At 40.8% G+C, this 17539-nt stretch overlaps 1 protein-coding gene across 2 annotated transcripts in view; it reads right to left on the minus strand.

Annotated features, from left to right (window-relative positions):
• TAMM41 (TAM41 mitochondrial translocator assembly and maintenance homolog) overlaps positions 1–17539 on the minus strand; it is a 236417-nt gene that overhangs the window by 33609 nt on the left and 185269 nt on the right. For both annotated transcript variants that reach the window (XM_069206661.1, XM_069206660.1), the window contains exon 7: positions 13729–13791. In XM_069206661.1, the coding sequence (XP_069062762.1) occupies positions 13729–13791 (63 nt within the window). The remainder of the gene's footprint in view (positions 1–13728; positions 13792–17539) is intronic.

The following is a 17539-nucleotide window of genomic DNA, read 5'->3' on the forward strand; positions in this document are numbered from 1 at the left end:
GGGATGGTCCCTGCAGCACAGAAATGTGCAGTTATTCTTCCTATATTTAAAAGGGGCCCCAAACAAGGTCTGACAAGTTATTGCCTAACAGCCTTCCTGTATTTTGTTGCGAAACCTTTTGCCATCTCCTTACTAAATACTCTGCACACTGGGCAACAAGACAACTTTTAATACCACTAACCATAACGGGATTCTGTTTGGGCACTTCCACCGTTGATAAAATACTGTAGCACCGACTCATGAAAAGAAATCACTAAAAATAAAAACAGCTCTGTATGCCTGCTATGTAGACTACTTGCACAGTTTTGACAATGTGAATCACCATAGACTGTAGACAAAACTGGGGGACTGATACATCGTTCTTAGACTTCCTGGTCGAATTGCACACAGATACTTGGTTACAAGTAAACCTTTCTACTGATAACGTTCTGCAGAATACAGTTTATAAAGAGAACGTTCTGAAACAAAGCTGCATTCTCTTTATATACTGCCGACTTGTTTCTCAATCCAGAATATGGAGTACCATCAAAGTGGGGAAACAAGGGGTGACACATCTGGCCTGTGCTGACAATATGATGAAAATTTTGCAAACCCCTAAATGGCTACAATATAAATTAAACCATTTAAATGACTTCAAGTTGGAGAACACATTAATTAATAATTTATCAAAAGCTAAAATTATCTTATTCGGAAACAAACGTAGGACCCCATCCTAGGCTTTAGGAGATGCCACAATTGAAACAGCCAATCAATATGAGTCCCTTGGAGTTACGACTGACACTAGGTTATCATGGAAGAACCATCTGTCAACCAGAAACCTTAAAACTAACTACCACTACCACTATCACCAAATCCATGAGATTTTCCAAACTATTTTGAGGTAGAACAATTAAAAGTATTAAGAATGAAACGTATTACGTTTTTACTTCATGCATCGCCTGTTCTCAATAGTAGGACTATACTTAATCTTGACAAAACTCACATGCAGAGTTTATGAAATATTTTACATCTTTGCACAGCCATCCCTCACTGTGGCATCAGCTTAGAATTGAACCTAAAATCTAACTCCACTCCGTAATGGAGCTACCCTGAACTATCTGTGTGATTGTGCCAGGGCAGATTTTACAATCTTAAAATCCTTACTTTACTCTGAACTAAAAAAAAATACTCATAAGGACTGTGGAATTGAATGTTGCATCATCAAAGTTTTAAAAATGAATAACTTACCTGATTGGATATGCTGGCTAAGTTAAACCAAATGACTTGTAAATGTACGTCACAAAGGCCTTACTTAGCAGGCAGAGGGAGCACAACCGGGCCACGTTAAAGAATCAAACATGTGTCTCTAGTCTCGGAAACTTAAGTTTTTTACAGCTCAGGAATACAAAAGGTAGTCTCTGCTTGGTCAAAATTAAACTGAAATATTTAAGATTTAGACTCCTCTACATTTCTATCTACGACTTTGGGGCTGTGGAATCGAGTTTTCCAAGGCAAGTCTGCATGTCGACTCTGCCCACATAAAATGGGAACTCTTATGCATATAGTATATATTTGCTCTAACCTTTTGTATTTAAGAAGACTGTACTTGTGACCGATTTTTAAAGATGTAAAAATAAGATCTACCACAGAGGATGTCAGATACTGCTTTTTTTTTATCAAAGACAATACTCATATTATAACATTTCTAGACCATGCTTATAAACTGTTAGGATCTTGTGGTTATTGTATTTTAACTATTTTCCCATTACACATTCATGATTCATGTTTGGAACATTCTAACCATTTTTTACTACATATTTATGATGATTGTGAAATGCTGTTTTATTGTAATCTGTGGGATTCATACAATAAACTTGATTGAGACAAAGTTAATTTAGTGACCGAGGATTCACCCTGACAAGAGCTGTGATTATTCCTTAGGATGGACAGTTGTTGTGCGCCAATAATAATCCAATTTCGTAAATGGACCATTTCCTGTTCAAGAAGAAGTAATCCTTTTAGGAATTTCCTTATTGGAGGGATATTCCACATAGTTGGACAACAGAAAACATTAGTCAGAAGAATGCACATACACCCAACACTGCTCGAAAAAACAAGGAATAACACCCTAAACCACCACCAGCCAACACCTGTAAGCTAACATGACTTAAAAGGATACTGTAGATCCTAACAAGACAACAAAGACTCAGTTCCCTCCCGCACATACCTCAAGCTGACCAATACACACATCAATCTTCAGGTGGCACACCGCTAAAACTGATTAAGATCTCCGGCTACCCACACTCCAAACCACACTATAATCGAAGTATAAAGCATACATGACCAAGTAGCGTTCGTAATGAGACAGAAAACAGACTCAGGCCTGTGATGTAATCCTCAAAACCTGAGTGCAAAGGTACAAAAGCATGCGAATGCTACAGGGCCCTACTAAAGCCAGTATAGCGCTATACAAAGCTCTGTGAACATAATATAACAAAGTTAGCAGTGAGCAACAACAAACTCCAGTAAAGCCCCAGATGCACCAATGCATACCGACTATAAAGCTGGCACCAACCACAATGAAAAGTCCAATTGCTCACATAAACATCCTGGAAAACGAAATGCTGCTTGTTGTTTTTAGGTCTCTGTTTCGTGGTTTTGGAGAGTTTCCACGACACCCTGTTGGGACAGAGGACGTGACGATCTGATAATCAGACAGAGGTCTCATAGCAGACAGTGTGTGGAAAAAAAACTGACTTCATCACCAGGTGTGCTGGGAAAGAACCTCAATCGTTTGATCAAAGCAGCAAACCCGTGTTCCATGAGTAACACCGGCAGGATCATTAAGACAAGCAGGTCATTACCGCAGCTAAATGTTCAGGCCCCAAATGAATAACTGCACTCAGACAGAGGTGCACTCGGGAATAAAATGTCGCGATGATGTAAGCAGCAATTCTGGTGTATTTTACTAGATACGCATGAGTGCGTCACGGGTTTTCATATCTTGGAAATATGCAGCATTTCAACATGCAATATTTATGAGCTCTTATGTATCTGTTCTTAATGATGAGTATTCAGTACTGCAACAGAACTCGCTTTCAAAGTAACAGGATTTATGTCTAAGAAACACATTCATGTTCAAAATTAAACAGAAAGCAAAGGGGAGGTTAGATATTACAAATGCACGTTACATACGATGCCCTAAAATTTTACAATTAATCACACGGTTGAGTTTCAAATCCCTGGATTGAGAACGCAAAGAAGCAAAAAAAAAATGGAATGTTAGGCACACATCAGAGGAAAAACAAGAGGCAGGCGGCTAGAGAGTGGAAGATACATTAAACACAATTGTTCTCATTTCTGCTGCTTGCTAATTATAAATCCACTAAAAAATGATGAGGACAAGAAAAAAAAAGTTTATATTCTTCAAAGAAAGGTAAGAAAATGTTTGAGCGTTTTGACGCCTTTTTTTGTTTAGCTTACCCGCCGCCATCCTCTTTTACATTGTGAGAAGGATTATTTTAAATACTTCTTTAATATCCCACTGTGACCAACCAAGTACTAGTATGACAAGTGATAATAAACGCATGTTTATATGGTGCTTTATCACCACCACTGCAGGAAATGAAGGTAGGGTGACCAGGTTTTAGAATCCAAAAACTGGGAGCGGCCAGACACAGAATTAGGACTGGAGGCTGACAATGATGGAGATGTACGATTGACACAAACATACACACCGCAGTGTGGCGCAGTGACTTTCAATTTTTTTTAAACTCTAGATTTACAAAGGAAAGCTATTTTTGCATAACATTAGCATGGCAGGACCTCCATCCATCCTGACACCCCCCCCTCCCTCTGCCGCCCCCTATGCCACCTCACTCTATCATCCCTCTGCTGGGAGCATATAGCTGACCCCCCTACTGCACTGCCTGAAAGAAAACGATAAATGATCCTACTTATTTTAGACTTTAGCAGTGCCTGTGGAAACCATATTTTTAATTTTGCTTTGCAGGATGACTCAACCTTGGTTCCAAAAACTAGGACATGTATTTAGAAATTCAGAAAAGGGGGACTGGCCAGAGAAATCCAGAATGAGTGATCATCCTAAAGGAGGGGGATCCAACCTGACCCCAGTGAAATGCTGAATTTGTCCTGGATTAATTTGCAGCAAGCTACTTTCAGTAGCTCCTGCAAGTTGTCTACTTTCTGTTCTGAGCATCACCATGCAGGCAGTGAGGGGGATTTCTTATTTTTATCTCCAGCTGGGCCTGAAAAAAGGCTTTATTTCAAGGCCTGGCACCCTTCTTGATTGTAGCATCTACCTGCAGCCTAAATTCTAGATGCCAATGCAATTGATGAAAACAAAGACACACTGCTTAAGAGAAACTATGATTTGTAGACAAGGTTTTTGATTGTTTTCAGCTGCTGTATATAAGCCCTGTAAGAATCTCAAATGTATCCGTAATGTACCTGTCTATATTAGTAATACACAAATATTTTAAATAGGTCTGCATTTTTTTCAATTTTTAATAGGGCTTCTCATGCCATTTTAGGATGACAAAGAGCTCTACATCACAAACACAGATTATAAAGAGATGCATCGTATGATAATGTGTAAATCAATGTACAAGAAATGTTACATAAGGCTATGAGGGTTACATGGTGTAGAAGTCATATACCGTCCATAATGGTAAGCCTTATATGTTAAGTGTGCATGGCCAGGAGGAACACACAGTCAACATTTAAAATGTAGCTTTGTAGTTGACTTTGCCTGTACATTAAGATTGCATAAAGGAGTTCCTCTTAGCAACATTAGATTGCTTAAGAAGGTTCGAAACCCATGTCTTGCAGTCTGCATGATGATATTAACCGCTTGTTCATAGTTCACTGTGCTATATTAGAAGGAATGCAACTTATGAAGTGCAAGTAAGAAGAAGATCTCTGTGTTAAAAGCAGGAACTCACCTATCTACATAAAATACAAAGCTGTGATCTGCAAATTCACAACATGCTTTGCAGGAGGCATACTGACCCTCTATGCTACTGAATGAGTCTAAACTGTAACTAGACAAAACACAGATCCCCAGCAAGTACATTACCCATCAGAGTTATCCTACTGTTATTATTATCCCCCAAAATTGCTAGGGACACACAAGTCTCTGCAGCAGGTGCCTTAACCCCATACGACGTTAACAAATGCAGCCTCTGTGATCAATTAAGAAAACCTAGAAACAATTTACTGTCATGTTTTTCCTTGTCACCAATTTCTATGTGGTAGAGTTTAAATAAATAAAAAAAAGATGTATAAGTTGAGCGTCAGGCTCTGCTTTTCACGACTCTGCCCCTTCTGACTCTCCCACTGTTATGCTGCCACACTTTCACTCCCAATTTAATGGTACTAAAATTCTATTGACTGGAAAGGGATGAAAGCAGGCAAATATAGGGGTACTCTTAGGAGTTGTGTGATTTTCAATAAACATTGACATTGCTAATATATTATCAATACTCCCTTTTTCATTTCGAAAACCTGTGTGATACCAGGGTAATGTTTAGTGTTTATTAAGGGGTTAACTGCCGTTTTTAAATAGGGGATGTGGCAAGAAGCTGGAATTACATCTGTCTGGTATCAGCCCTTCGTTGTTCAAGGAGGTTAGACAAGCTGACCAGTACGAAATCTGATGCTTAATGTCAAAGGAAGACCATTTGGCTATGGGCACAGTCCGTCCCACTATTTTTCAAACGGTCTCCCAACGATTTCAACCGGGGTCCAATCCTGTTGTCATCAAAAGGTTTTTATCTGGGGCATTTCTTGGCCTTTTTGCATTGTAACACATAGTAAAAGCAACACATACGTTCTATTGATCAGACCAGGCATTTTGCCAGATTCTACGTTGGGGGGGGGAGGGGGGCTGCAAGGTGATTAACAGATGATCAGAGTTTCATTGATTCTTTTTGAAGTTATTCTTGCCGCTAAAACAAGGTAAATAAGATATTTTAGGTCTCGTAGCTTCCCAAACAGCTTGTATTTACATTCATGTTTCCATTTACTAATCGCCCGTATGACCTTATGGCAGAGGCTAACTTTGCTCCCTTGCTATCAATTTTTTTTTATTGTTTCAAATATTTTACTATAACAGCTCGACATAATCTGATGTAAGTTTTTATCAATTGTAGGACTACTAGTCTCACAAAGAATTTTTAACAGAATTGACATGAACTTAAACTACACTTCAAAGAACGTGGGGTTCTCCATGTTAAAGAAGTTTTAGTGTGAATGTTGATTAGGACAAAAGTGACCTGACTGAGAAGGCTATATTTAACATAACCAAACTGAACAACTGAGAGGATCACAAATCAGTGGTCCACGGATGCCAATGGAGAGAAAGCCTTCCCTCTGCTGGTGTTAGGGACCATATTCTGAGCCAGGGTGCTCCTCAAATTAAATTGCCTAAAAGGGCACCTGAGCTGTCACAACCATCACCACCATCAGTACGAGGCATGGGGAGGAACCCAGAGAACATGAGAACTTCTCCCGACTCCTAGTTGGAGACAACACCTCACAGGCAGGGCAAAAGTTGGGGTACACATGAGTGGACGGCGTCCACCCACAAATTTTACAGGGTAGACACCGTCCACCCTGCCAAGAGGCTAGGCCCCACTGTAAAATATTGTGAACTTCTACCGGGACTCATTCAGCAACGCCTGCACGTTGTTTGCTTTGGATCCAAGCAACAACGTTCACTTGGGGCAGCGGGTGGGGCGGGGGGAGGTGTCTTATTTCAGATTCCGGTTGGGCCCATAACAAAGCCCTAACTTAAGGGGCCATTTGGCCTCTTTTTGTTCGAGTCTCCTGGCTGGAATCTTTTGGTAGCCTCACACCAAGATGCAAATACAGTGAAGGGGAAACAAAAGCACACAGCTTGTTAACCCTTCACACGTACTTAAGAGAGGCATACTTTTAACTTTGGTCAGTCCTTGTATCACACAAGCCAACGTTTTAGAAGAGGGAAGTGGGAGATAAAAAAAAAAGAACGAATCAGGAAAATGTATTTCTCACATTGACTTTCACTGAGGCAGAGGCAAATTCCGGCGGGAGACAGACAAAATAAAGCATTTCTTGCTTTAAAAATAGTGAGTCTCCTGCCTGTATCTGGTCTATTGGCATGGATGTTATACTTAAAGAGATATGCAGGCACTTTAAGAATGCAGGATGCGGTGGCCTGTTGCAGTATTTACACGTAGTGACAATTTAAATACATATATCTATCATTGCATATCCCAATGCATGGTGTCAGAGTGCTTTACTTTACACGAACACATTATATTGACTGTCAACAGTACAAGTTTGTAAATTAATGTACAGGATATGTTACATAAGACAGTGAGGGTACAAGGTGTAGCAGTCACATATCAGCCTTCATAGCTTACTCTGCTATATTAGAAGGATTACAATGCAACTAGGAATAACAAAATGATATGTATTAAAAGCAGCAACCCACTTACCAATTTATATTAAATAAAAATCTGTCATCTGCATTTTACATGATGTGCTTTGCAGGAGGACAGATTAACCCTCTATGCTACTTTGAGTCAAAACAGGGACTAGACAAAACAAAGATCTTTCCAGCAAATGCGTTAACCATCAATCAATCAGGGAATTTGTAAAGCGCGCTACTCACCTGTGAGGGTCTCAAGGCACTGGGCGGGCAGGCAGGTGTGGGGGGGGGGAGGGGGGCAGGGTCTTGGGATGTGCTGCTACTGCTCGAACAGCCGAGTCTGGAGAAGTCTCCTGAAGGTAAGGTGGGTCCTTTGTCTGACGCATGTGGGTGGGAAGAGTGTTCCACGTCTTGGTGGCGAGGTGCGAGAATGATCTTCCGCCGGTGGTTGTTCTGCGGATGCGTGGGACAGTGTCGAGCGCAAGGTCGGTGGAGCGAAGATGTCGGGTCGGGGTGTAGGAGGAGAGCCGCCTGTTGAGGTATTCTGGTCCGGTGTTGTGCTGTGCTTTGTAAGCGTGGGTGAGGAGTTTGAAGGTGATTCTCTTGTTGACGGGGAGCCAATGCAGGTCTTGACCAGAGTTATCTTACCATTGTTATTTCCTCAGATGTACTAGGAACACAAAAATCTCCGAAACAGGTGCCTTAAGACCATTAAAATATTTTAATATTCAGAATTTGCAACCAGTTAAGCAAAATAGACTTATTGTCTCCTTTTGTCAATGTCTTTGTGGCAGAATCACAAAAACAATAAATGTATAAGTTCAGGCCCTGATTTTGCACTGGGATTGTGTCACTTTTCTGGCACACACCTGATGCAAAATCAGTTTTGGATTCACAGTGGCACAGAAATCCTGTTTTTATGGCTTTGTAAAAAAAAAAAAAAAAAAAAAAAAAAATATATATATATATATATATACATAAAAAAATAACGTAAGGCAGCACATTGCCATGCCTTGCATTACCTTGCATCATGTAGGCGTTGCATGGGTTGGTGCTTGGGCATTCCTGTACATTCACTCATGTATTTTGATGCAAACTAACCTTTACAAAGACTTGCAACCACAGATTTGCACCAAACTGGTGAGTCTATCTGAGGCTGGTGTTACAAGGAGAAATGTCTTTATTTCTACTCATTATTTCCTCTTTGTATGTATGCTGCATTCTGCAGAACACACACAAACAGGAAATAGCCTCAAAAGATATTTTTTGGCGCAGCACTGTAAAATAAATAAGTAATTTTTTTTTTTTTTTTAAACAGAAAGCAAGGCAGTGCATTGTGCTGCCTTGCACTACCATGTGCCAGGTAGGCATACATGGGTGGTGCATGGGCAATCCCATACATTCACCCTTGTATTTTGTGTACAAATAATATACACAGTCTTCTTAAGGTAGGCACACTAGCTTTCCTGGATCAGCTCTTGCATCCCACTTCCATGTCAAAGAATCATGTTTTTCCCCATTTATGTGAGGTGCCATTCCAGCTAGGCCTCACTAGTGAGTTCAAGTCTTAGCAGTTCCATGATGAGTTTGAGAAAGGTAAAGTGCCTCCACACAGTACTGTGTCAGTGAGCGAAAGTGCCCCCTACGCCTGGTAGCCCAGTAGAAGTCTTACCCACTCCTGCAAGGATGGAGGTTTAGAAGTCTGCATTACCTATGTGGTAAGCCTCCCTGAATATGGCGGGAGGTCTAGATTCCTCCCAGATTGTTGGGTAGTTGAATAGTTGCTCTTCCTCTGTGGGTAATTGCTTTCTTCTCCTTCACAGCTGCACACTGCTCCAGAGCGACAGCACTCCTCCGACTATACGAGGTTTGTGACAGCGTACACAGGGAAACGGCCCCTTCAAATCACAGCATTGCACAGGGAGACGGTCCTCTTCTCATTAGAGCAATGCACTGGGCGACAGCCCTCAACCATCACTGCGGCACCCACCTGGCAACAGAGGTCATGGGCAGCACACAGCTTTCAGGCATTCACTTTGTGCAATGCAGCCACTAAATGGACATGTCATTACTTCTCCTAATTCACATCAAAGGTTAATGTTTGTTCTTGGTGCATAAGGTTAGAGTGTGGCTGGCAGGCAGACACCACATGAAAGTCAAGTGTCAAATCAAGTACATCCTACATGTGGGCCTAGACTCTTATTATGCATGGTGCAACATTACAGCTTATTAAATCAAACACAAAGAGAGATTTGCCTAGGATCACAAATGTGGTCAAGCTAGGAAGCTTGGATTGATCCCAGGTTTTCTGCTTTCACACCGTGCATTTTAGCCATTAGATGGACATTTCTTTATTTCTCCTGTTTTACATCAAAGGCTAATGTTTGTCTTTAATTCTTGGTACATGAGGTTGGAGAGTGAGTGGGAGACAAATGCCGCAACTGTGCATATTTCACTTCAAGTAAGGACTGCCCTGCACAATCCTGCTTGATCCCCCAGATCTGTCATTTTTGTGCAGAAGTATATAAATCTGTCAAAATACAACACAAAATGATTTCCAAACATTTGAAATTATGTGCTTAATTTGCAGTTCCAATCACTAAATGTTGAAGGGCTGTTTCCCTTGAAAGGAAGACAAGTTGCTTTTTTATAGCTCTGGAAATTCGAGGGCACTGTATATGGCTGGGTTAAAAATTACGAAGTTGTTACCCTGCCCTGGTGTGGGTGGTCTTATCTTTTGTCATTCTCACACTTCCCTATTGCAGCAATGTTTCAAAGTTTGCAATATACTGTATTATTAGACAGTAACACAGGGTAGCTTTGTTGCATTGATGTTCTTAGGTCTGGGAGACTGATGTAATTCAGAGTTAAGCTATATTTGAAATGAAAGATCATGTGGGTTTACTTACGGCTGGCTCCTTCATCATGAGGTTACCATTAATGGAAAAGCCCAAAGGTCAGTGCTACTCTAAACAGGTAGGTCAAGTAGGCAATCTCCACTGCACCATGTGGGCAGTGAAACATGTCTAGGACATGCAGAGTTCTTATTAGCAAGCCAACCCTAGTGTAGATTCTGATTACTGGCCAAAGTTTGTGGTGTCCATCGTTGTTCCTACATATCCCCACTTGGAAAGTTTTCCTATAAACCTAACCATATTTCCTTCTGAAGGCCAATATTTTCTTGAAAGTGCTAGTTGTGACTGGAATCGCATGTGCTTTCTTGTGAGTTAACTTTATCACCATTTCCTTCTCATCCTTGGATTCTGTGTGGCTTACATTTATTTTGATGTGGAGCTTATACTGCTTACTTTGAAATTTATGGTCTATTCTTTGTGTGGATATTCTGATGGTACTGGTAAAAACATGAATGCAGAGCACTTAACATTTTCTTAGGGTCCTATTGCTGAATGCAAAGGTTGCCATAACCTTTTTCTTTCACCAATACACAATTGCTTATTCTTGCAGGTTGTTTTTTAATACGCTTTCTGGTCTTCATAATTATTTTCTTATCTCTATTTCTCCTTACTTACCTGTCTGTCTTTCTATCTTCCTTTGGGTCATGGTATGTTGGTGAAAAATTAGCACAATCTGCTAAAATGAGTGCATATGGGTAAAACTGGGAATGAATACTTCATAAAGGAGAACCATCTCACCTCTGGAGAGTGCAGGTAGCTAAAACAATCAGATATACCGGTACATGGAAAAGTGGTGCATATGGAATATTATGCCTGTTGGACTAGGATGGTGACAAAGACGTAAAACAAAGTTTAAACACACCCTCCTTTTCCCTCTGTAAACTTGGCTCTCCAGGTCCTTCAAACCATATTCCTATTGTATCCCAGTAATTTCCATCTTCAGCCAGCCCCATAAAACCTTTACCTTAGGGAAGGGGGTAATGTACATGTTAAAAAAACATAACGTAATATAACATACATATAATATCCTTACTCCCTGCTGCACATTGGGACATTGCTGCAATTAATTTTACATGGGGCTCTAGTCACAGTTTTTAGAATACTTCTACTAAAGGTACCACTTCCCTTTAGGTTTGTATTATCAAAATGCCATTGTATGCCTAGTAAACTAGATGGCATTTTATTATGCCATTCTGAAAAGTCCCTTTCAGCATGCTGCAACCACTGAACTATGCCATTCATATGCACGGTACAATGCATGGAAGCAGATAAAAATCCTTGTTCAACTATCAACATTAGCTGAGCTGTTTAAGCTCCTCAAATCTGACACCTAGTGCATTCTCTGAATACTGAAGAGCCCTAGATCTTATTAACAGAGATAATTGCAGCCAGTTGCACTATAATACCACTCTACGGTACTCTTGCAGTGCCCACAACCCACCAGGCCCTAACAGTGCTCTTACTGAGACCACTGGGGATTTCATTAAAGCTCTGTGCTAGTTAGTTCCTTAAGAGGGCAGGAGGAGCCATTTTTTATGATGCAAAAATGGCTTCCTAACAGAACTATTCATTGAGATAAGTCTCTCAGGCAGTTCTTAGCCTTTTGACTTTTGTGGACCCCACTTACTCATCATTGGGATCCAGGGACCAGGCGACGGCTCCTCCGTTAGGGTGGAGAAGCGTCGCAATCCCTCAACACCCCGCCAGCAGCTGCAAAACCTTTCATAAGCTGTGTTTATTATCCTTTCGTTGTGAAAGGGGCAGGGTATTGGGGGTGACGAGGAGTGAGGGGAATGCATGTGTGTTTGGCCCGCCGTCTTGGGCCAGCCAAACACACATGCGCAGTGTGCTCTCTCCAGCCTGGCACTGTGTTGCCGGGCTGGAAAGTGCAGGCACAGGCTCTCAGTCTGCCTGGGAGCTTCCAGCCAATCCTGACGCTGCTCTGAGCAGCGTCAGGATTGGCCAGAGGACAGGCTGGGAACCTGTGCCTGCAGCAGCGGGAGAAAGAGCGGATTAGGTATTTTTTTTTGTTATTTATTACATTTTACCCCCCCGACCTCCGCGTGCCCCACCCGCCCCACCTCTTGTGAGCGCAGCGAGCCGTTACTGCCAGGGAAGGCAGGGACTCCGGATTTTTTCATGTTTTGAAACGCTAAACACAACACACAAAAAATACAGAAACAAGCATTTATCAAACAAATGAAGAAATCACTATTTTTTTTATTTTAATGGGAATTTTTTTTGTAAATTCAGTTGAGGCCACTCATCACTCATATTTATATTCTGTTTTAATACATTTGCACTGCTTCCAAAAATCAATCGGAGGATACTTACTTAATTTTTAGCCTCCAGGTTTAAATACCTTCACATTTCCCGAACGTCTACATTTTTTAAATTTACATTTTGCTTCTTTTTTATATACACTTCATTATTCTGTTAACATTATTATATTTTCTAAGCGATTGCAGACCCCCTGAGAAGGCTTCGCAGACCCCTAGGGGCCCCCAGACCACTGGTTAAGAACCACTGCTTTTTGGAGTATATTAATGTATAAGGGATGCACACAGGACTAGTGGAAGATTATCTAGCACTTCGGGCAAAATAGCATTTTGATGTTGGAGCACTTGCTGCATCCCCTCTCAGCTCCCACCACCTTTTTGGCTTTGCCAATCCTTTTTAATATTTATCTCTGTGTTCACTTTTAAGAAGCAACAAGAACTGTTCCATAGGGTTTGCGTGAGCCAGAAATTGCGCCTCCTCTTCTCCAGGCTTTCCAGCGCTCTCAAAGGCGTGGTTTGGTGAGTGGTAAAGTAAAGCACACACAAGCCGAATGTTCCGATTTACAAAGACTTGGATTTGTTAAAGGAGATCGGGTGTACTTTCCATTAGAGGGGCTCCTCAAACATGTTAGTAAAGTGTACAACACAAATCAATATGTTCCTATCACAGTCTTGGTGACTGCTAATATATATTCGCTCTAAATAGGAAAGAATTTCAGAATAACTCACGATTCTGCTTTCTGTGCGTGCTGGGTCTAAAAATTATTTGCGTTCACTTTTCTCTGGACACCTGCACACTTACAAACGTGCCAGAGACTCAGTTCAAGTTGAAATCAGAAACGTTATAATTGAACGAAAGGATCACATCGACACACATAAAATACAGTTTGTTTATAATGGCCATAAACTAAACATTGTTTAAAATACTTGTTGGTCTAATAAAAAGCATTACTCCTACCACAAAGTGTACTTTTCAGGGACCAACGTGGCGTTAAAACCCTTTTCTATAAGATGTAAATGCATTTCAACACAAATAAAACCATTATGGAATACCATAACATAGATCTCGCAAGGTATTGCATTTCACTCACTCAGTATCCCTCTTGGTACAAATTCTTACCAGCTGTGAGTATGCCCTTGGCACTCTGACTTAGACTGGACGGTTTCACAATTCCAGAAATGCCTGTATACAGTAAAGATCAGACAGAAAACAGATGTTAGTGATCTCATATAGATTCTGCAACAGACAATGTGTCTGTGTTTTAATACAGCTTCTCAATTTAAAGGAATACAGCTGGGCTGCTCCAGGTATCTATTGCAGCTATTCAGTACGTTTGGAACATACTACTGCAATAACAAAACTATTTTAATTCCTATTATCATCCAGAATCAAGACATTGCTACTGCTGGGGCACGGGGGCAGGGGGGTTGGGGGAGGCAGAACCATCTTTTAAAACTATGTAATCTTTCACCAATAATTTCAAAGTCGGAAGTGCATCTTTTAAGCCTTTGGTTACTAGGGTACAGTGTTGTTGGAAGTCAGTGACTGTGGTTACTATAGTATGGGTTATATTAAACTACACAAACGTTCTCAATGGTTTTGTTCTTGGGCATTATTGACCACATAGGGTCTGCAGGGTCAAAAAAGAGGTTATGCACTGATTCCGAAACAGCGCCATTTTAGAGCTTGATTTGGTGCCGGGCATATGCATCAGTGGATATGTTAACATTAGTCTATGGACTAAGGCACGGAATTCATATGCAGGAGCACCTGAATGCAAGGCTGAAATTATTAGATTGGAATAATATGCTGCTGCTAATATCCCTTGAGTAAGAATTAGATACACTTCGTATTGATATATTGGCGGCTGATATTATCTATGAATAGTTATGTACAAAAAATCTTGAATAGGACAAATACTGGAAGATTCTTTGGCAAATAATAGTTTGTGATATGGAATGACAAATTTGAAAAATATACAACACTCGTGGCAGGGGTGGCACTTGACTGTGCAAAATTTCAGCATAATATCTGCGGCTGTCACTTTGCATGTATTTTAGACCTGGCAGAGAGAGACAGCTTTAGCTAATTAAGATCGTGATAATTATTACATCATATTTTTTAAAATACTACAAACATCGTTCAGCCTTCCGCAGGACAGCATACATAAAGTGGAGACTGAGTCAGCCCCTTTCAGTTACTGCCGTGTTGGCAATATCAGTCACAGTCTGAATCATCCCACAGGACACTCATTCTATGTTTGGCTGGTCAAGCAGTCTGAGTAAACGCATTTAGCGGCTTCCGCATCAGGAATGGACAACCACCAACAGGCGAAATAGTTCATGTCAATCTGTGAGCTTCTGGAATCCTGGTTTCCTGCTCTGCCCTTGTTTCTAGGACTTCACTACCGATTCACAGTTGATCCTGCTCTACCAAAGCCTCAATGTTACCGTGGCTTACAGAGGTCATGCCACATGACCGCTCATTTCTTTTCAATGGTAGGTACCTGACAGCCATCCTACATCGGAATATTTATTAAGAGGGTATGCAGTCCCGCTGTATCATATTTTGAGATGTTGACAATGCAGTGTCTAACTACTGTCGCAACTACCATTACCATGACAATTATCATCACCGTTAATACCAGTTTTATCAGTAGTGCCATCACCACGAGTACTAACACAAACACAATCTTTACCAACACCATTAGCATCATCGCCGCCATCACCACCAGGACTTTGGTTACCAGCACACATCTACCACTGCTCCCACTACTACTATTACTATAATAACTAATACATCCACCATTACAATTTATCACAAACAGCATTACCACCACCTCCAATAAAACCACACCACAATTATAATTAGCACTGTTATCGTCACCACTTCTACACCACTACTACTGCTACCTTCCTAACCACTACTAATGCCATCACACTATCACCTACATCTATGGGGAAACGAAAAACATCTTATATCAACCCACTTTTGAAAAAGCAACTACTAGATCAGAAGGATCTGAAAACACAGAAAAATAATCATCCATCCAGCTTTCATACTTTGTCGAAAAATAACCTCACCTTTCACCTCAAGGCACTCTATCAGCATTGATAGCTATCTAGGACACACTCAAGAACAGAGTATACACTCTGCTAGAGTCGCTACCCTGTACTACTGGACCTCTCAGCAGCCTTTTATACTGTAAGCCACCAACTATTACATAAAAGACTAGACAATATAAGAATGTAGGGCACTGCACTAAAATGGAAAGTTACACCTCAACAAGGCAGCAAAATTATATCACTAACTCCATTCGCATCATTACCATTCACATAAAGTGAAGGTGTACCCTAGGATCAACAATCACACTTTTTAGTTTCAACACATACCTGCCCTCAATAAACATAATTTACTCCAAATACGCCAGCAAAACCCAGATTATACATAAACTATGAAAAACAAACTCAAACCTTGGGACATCTGGACATACAAACTGTCTGCAGGCTCTTTATACCTTGATGAAATAATTATCTAAAATTAAATCCACCTAAAATAGCTACTACGCTCTGGATTATGGATAAGTGGGAGACAATAACAGCCTCCCTATGGAATTCACCTTTACTCCTGTCACCAAAACAGAACAGAAGTGACTGGGTGTGTCACAGACTTTAAATTGTTACTTGAATGTTAGGTCAATGATGTGACAAAAAATACCTCTAACATCGTGAGAACGCAGGCTGGGTTACCCCCATACAGTACAAGCCTCCACAGTTTCAGTGCTGTCAAGACTACATTATGCCAACAGACTCTATATTGATCTCACAAAACGCCTAATCACCAAACTCCAAGAACAGAATGCCACTGCCTGACAAGTTCTTAATCTAAACAAGAGTGATTACATTACTCCAGCCCTGAAGACCTTGCATGCCTAGTGGCCGAAAGAAGAATATAGTGGGCTGTACTGGCCATTAAAGGCCCGCTACAGCATTAAAGGCCTGAGTCGAAATTTTATGTCAAGACCGGAAGCTCATATTATGCTTACTTTTCCTGCTTTAATATCAATAGCAGCAGCAGTCAAGAATATTAACCAATCCCAGAAGGATAGCAGAACAAGCTACCAATGGGAGATAAAGAGTTAAAACAAACCAATCAGAATGCAATGCACATAAAGAAATACCCAACTTGACTGCAAGCAGCCCTCTTTTCTTGTTGCTCACAGTCGAGGTAAGTATATCTTTATAGCGTTCTTCACATGTGCATTTTACTTTGTCAAATTGTATACTTTATTATTATTATGTATTATAGCTTTATTTACTTTTGATACCGATATTGCCTTGTTTTTATGTATTTGCGTCTGTAAATTCCCTTTTCTCCTCCTACGGTCGTTGCGACCGTTCTTCTCGCGTTTAATGCACGTCGCCGAGCGTTCTGACATTCTCTTCAGAACGCTCCGGAGCACCTCACCTCATCGGCCGCAACCCTTCAGCACGTTGCTTCATTTCCTCGCTTCGTTGACTGGCATCCAACGTCTCAATAACTCAAATTTATTGGTGCTGGGCTATTTTTAGCCTCGGCTCGCACCGGAGTTCTTCAACTAGAGATACTTCCTGGGGGCGCGGCTTCCTGATACCTCACGTTCCTGTTGGCAGGGAAGTTTCATTTTACACGCCCCTTTCTCCCTCCCATTATTTTTAACCCTGTTTTCACCAGATTAAATCCCCTACTACGCTAAAATGGATTTTTCCAAATTTTTTGAAAATAATAAGGATGAAAATAATGATGACAACAATATATTTTCTGAAAATGTAAATACATTTATTTAATCTACCGTGGCAAAGGCAGTTTCTGCCTCCATGTCAAAAATTTCTAAGCAGTTAGAAAACACTGTGTCATCCTGTTTAACTCAATCACAACTGGCCCTATCTGC

Source organism: Pleurodeles waltl, chromosome 9 (genome assembly GCF_031143425.1).
Source record: "Pleurodeles waltl isolate 20211129_DDA chromosome 9, aPleWal1.hap1.20221129, whole genome shotgun sequence".
Lineage (NCBI taxonomy): Eukaryota > Metazoa > Chordata > Amphibia > Caudata > Salamandridae > Pleurodeles > Pleurodeles waltl.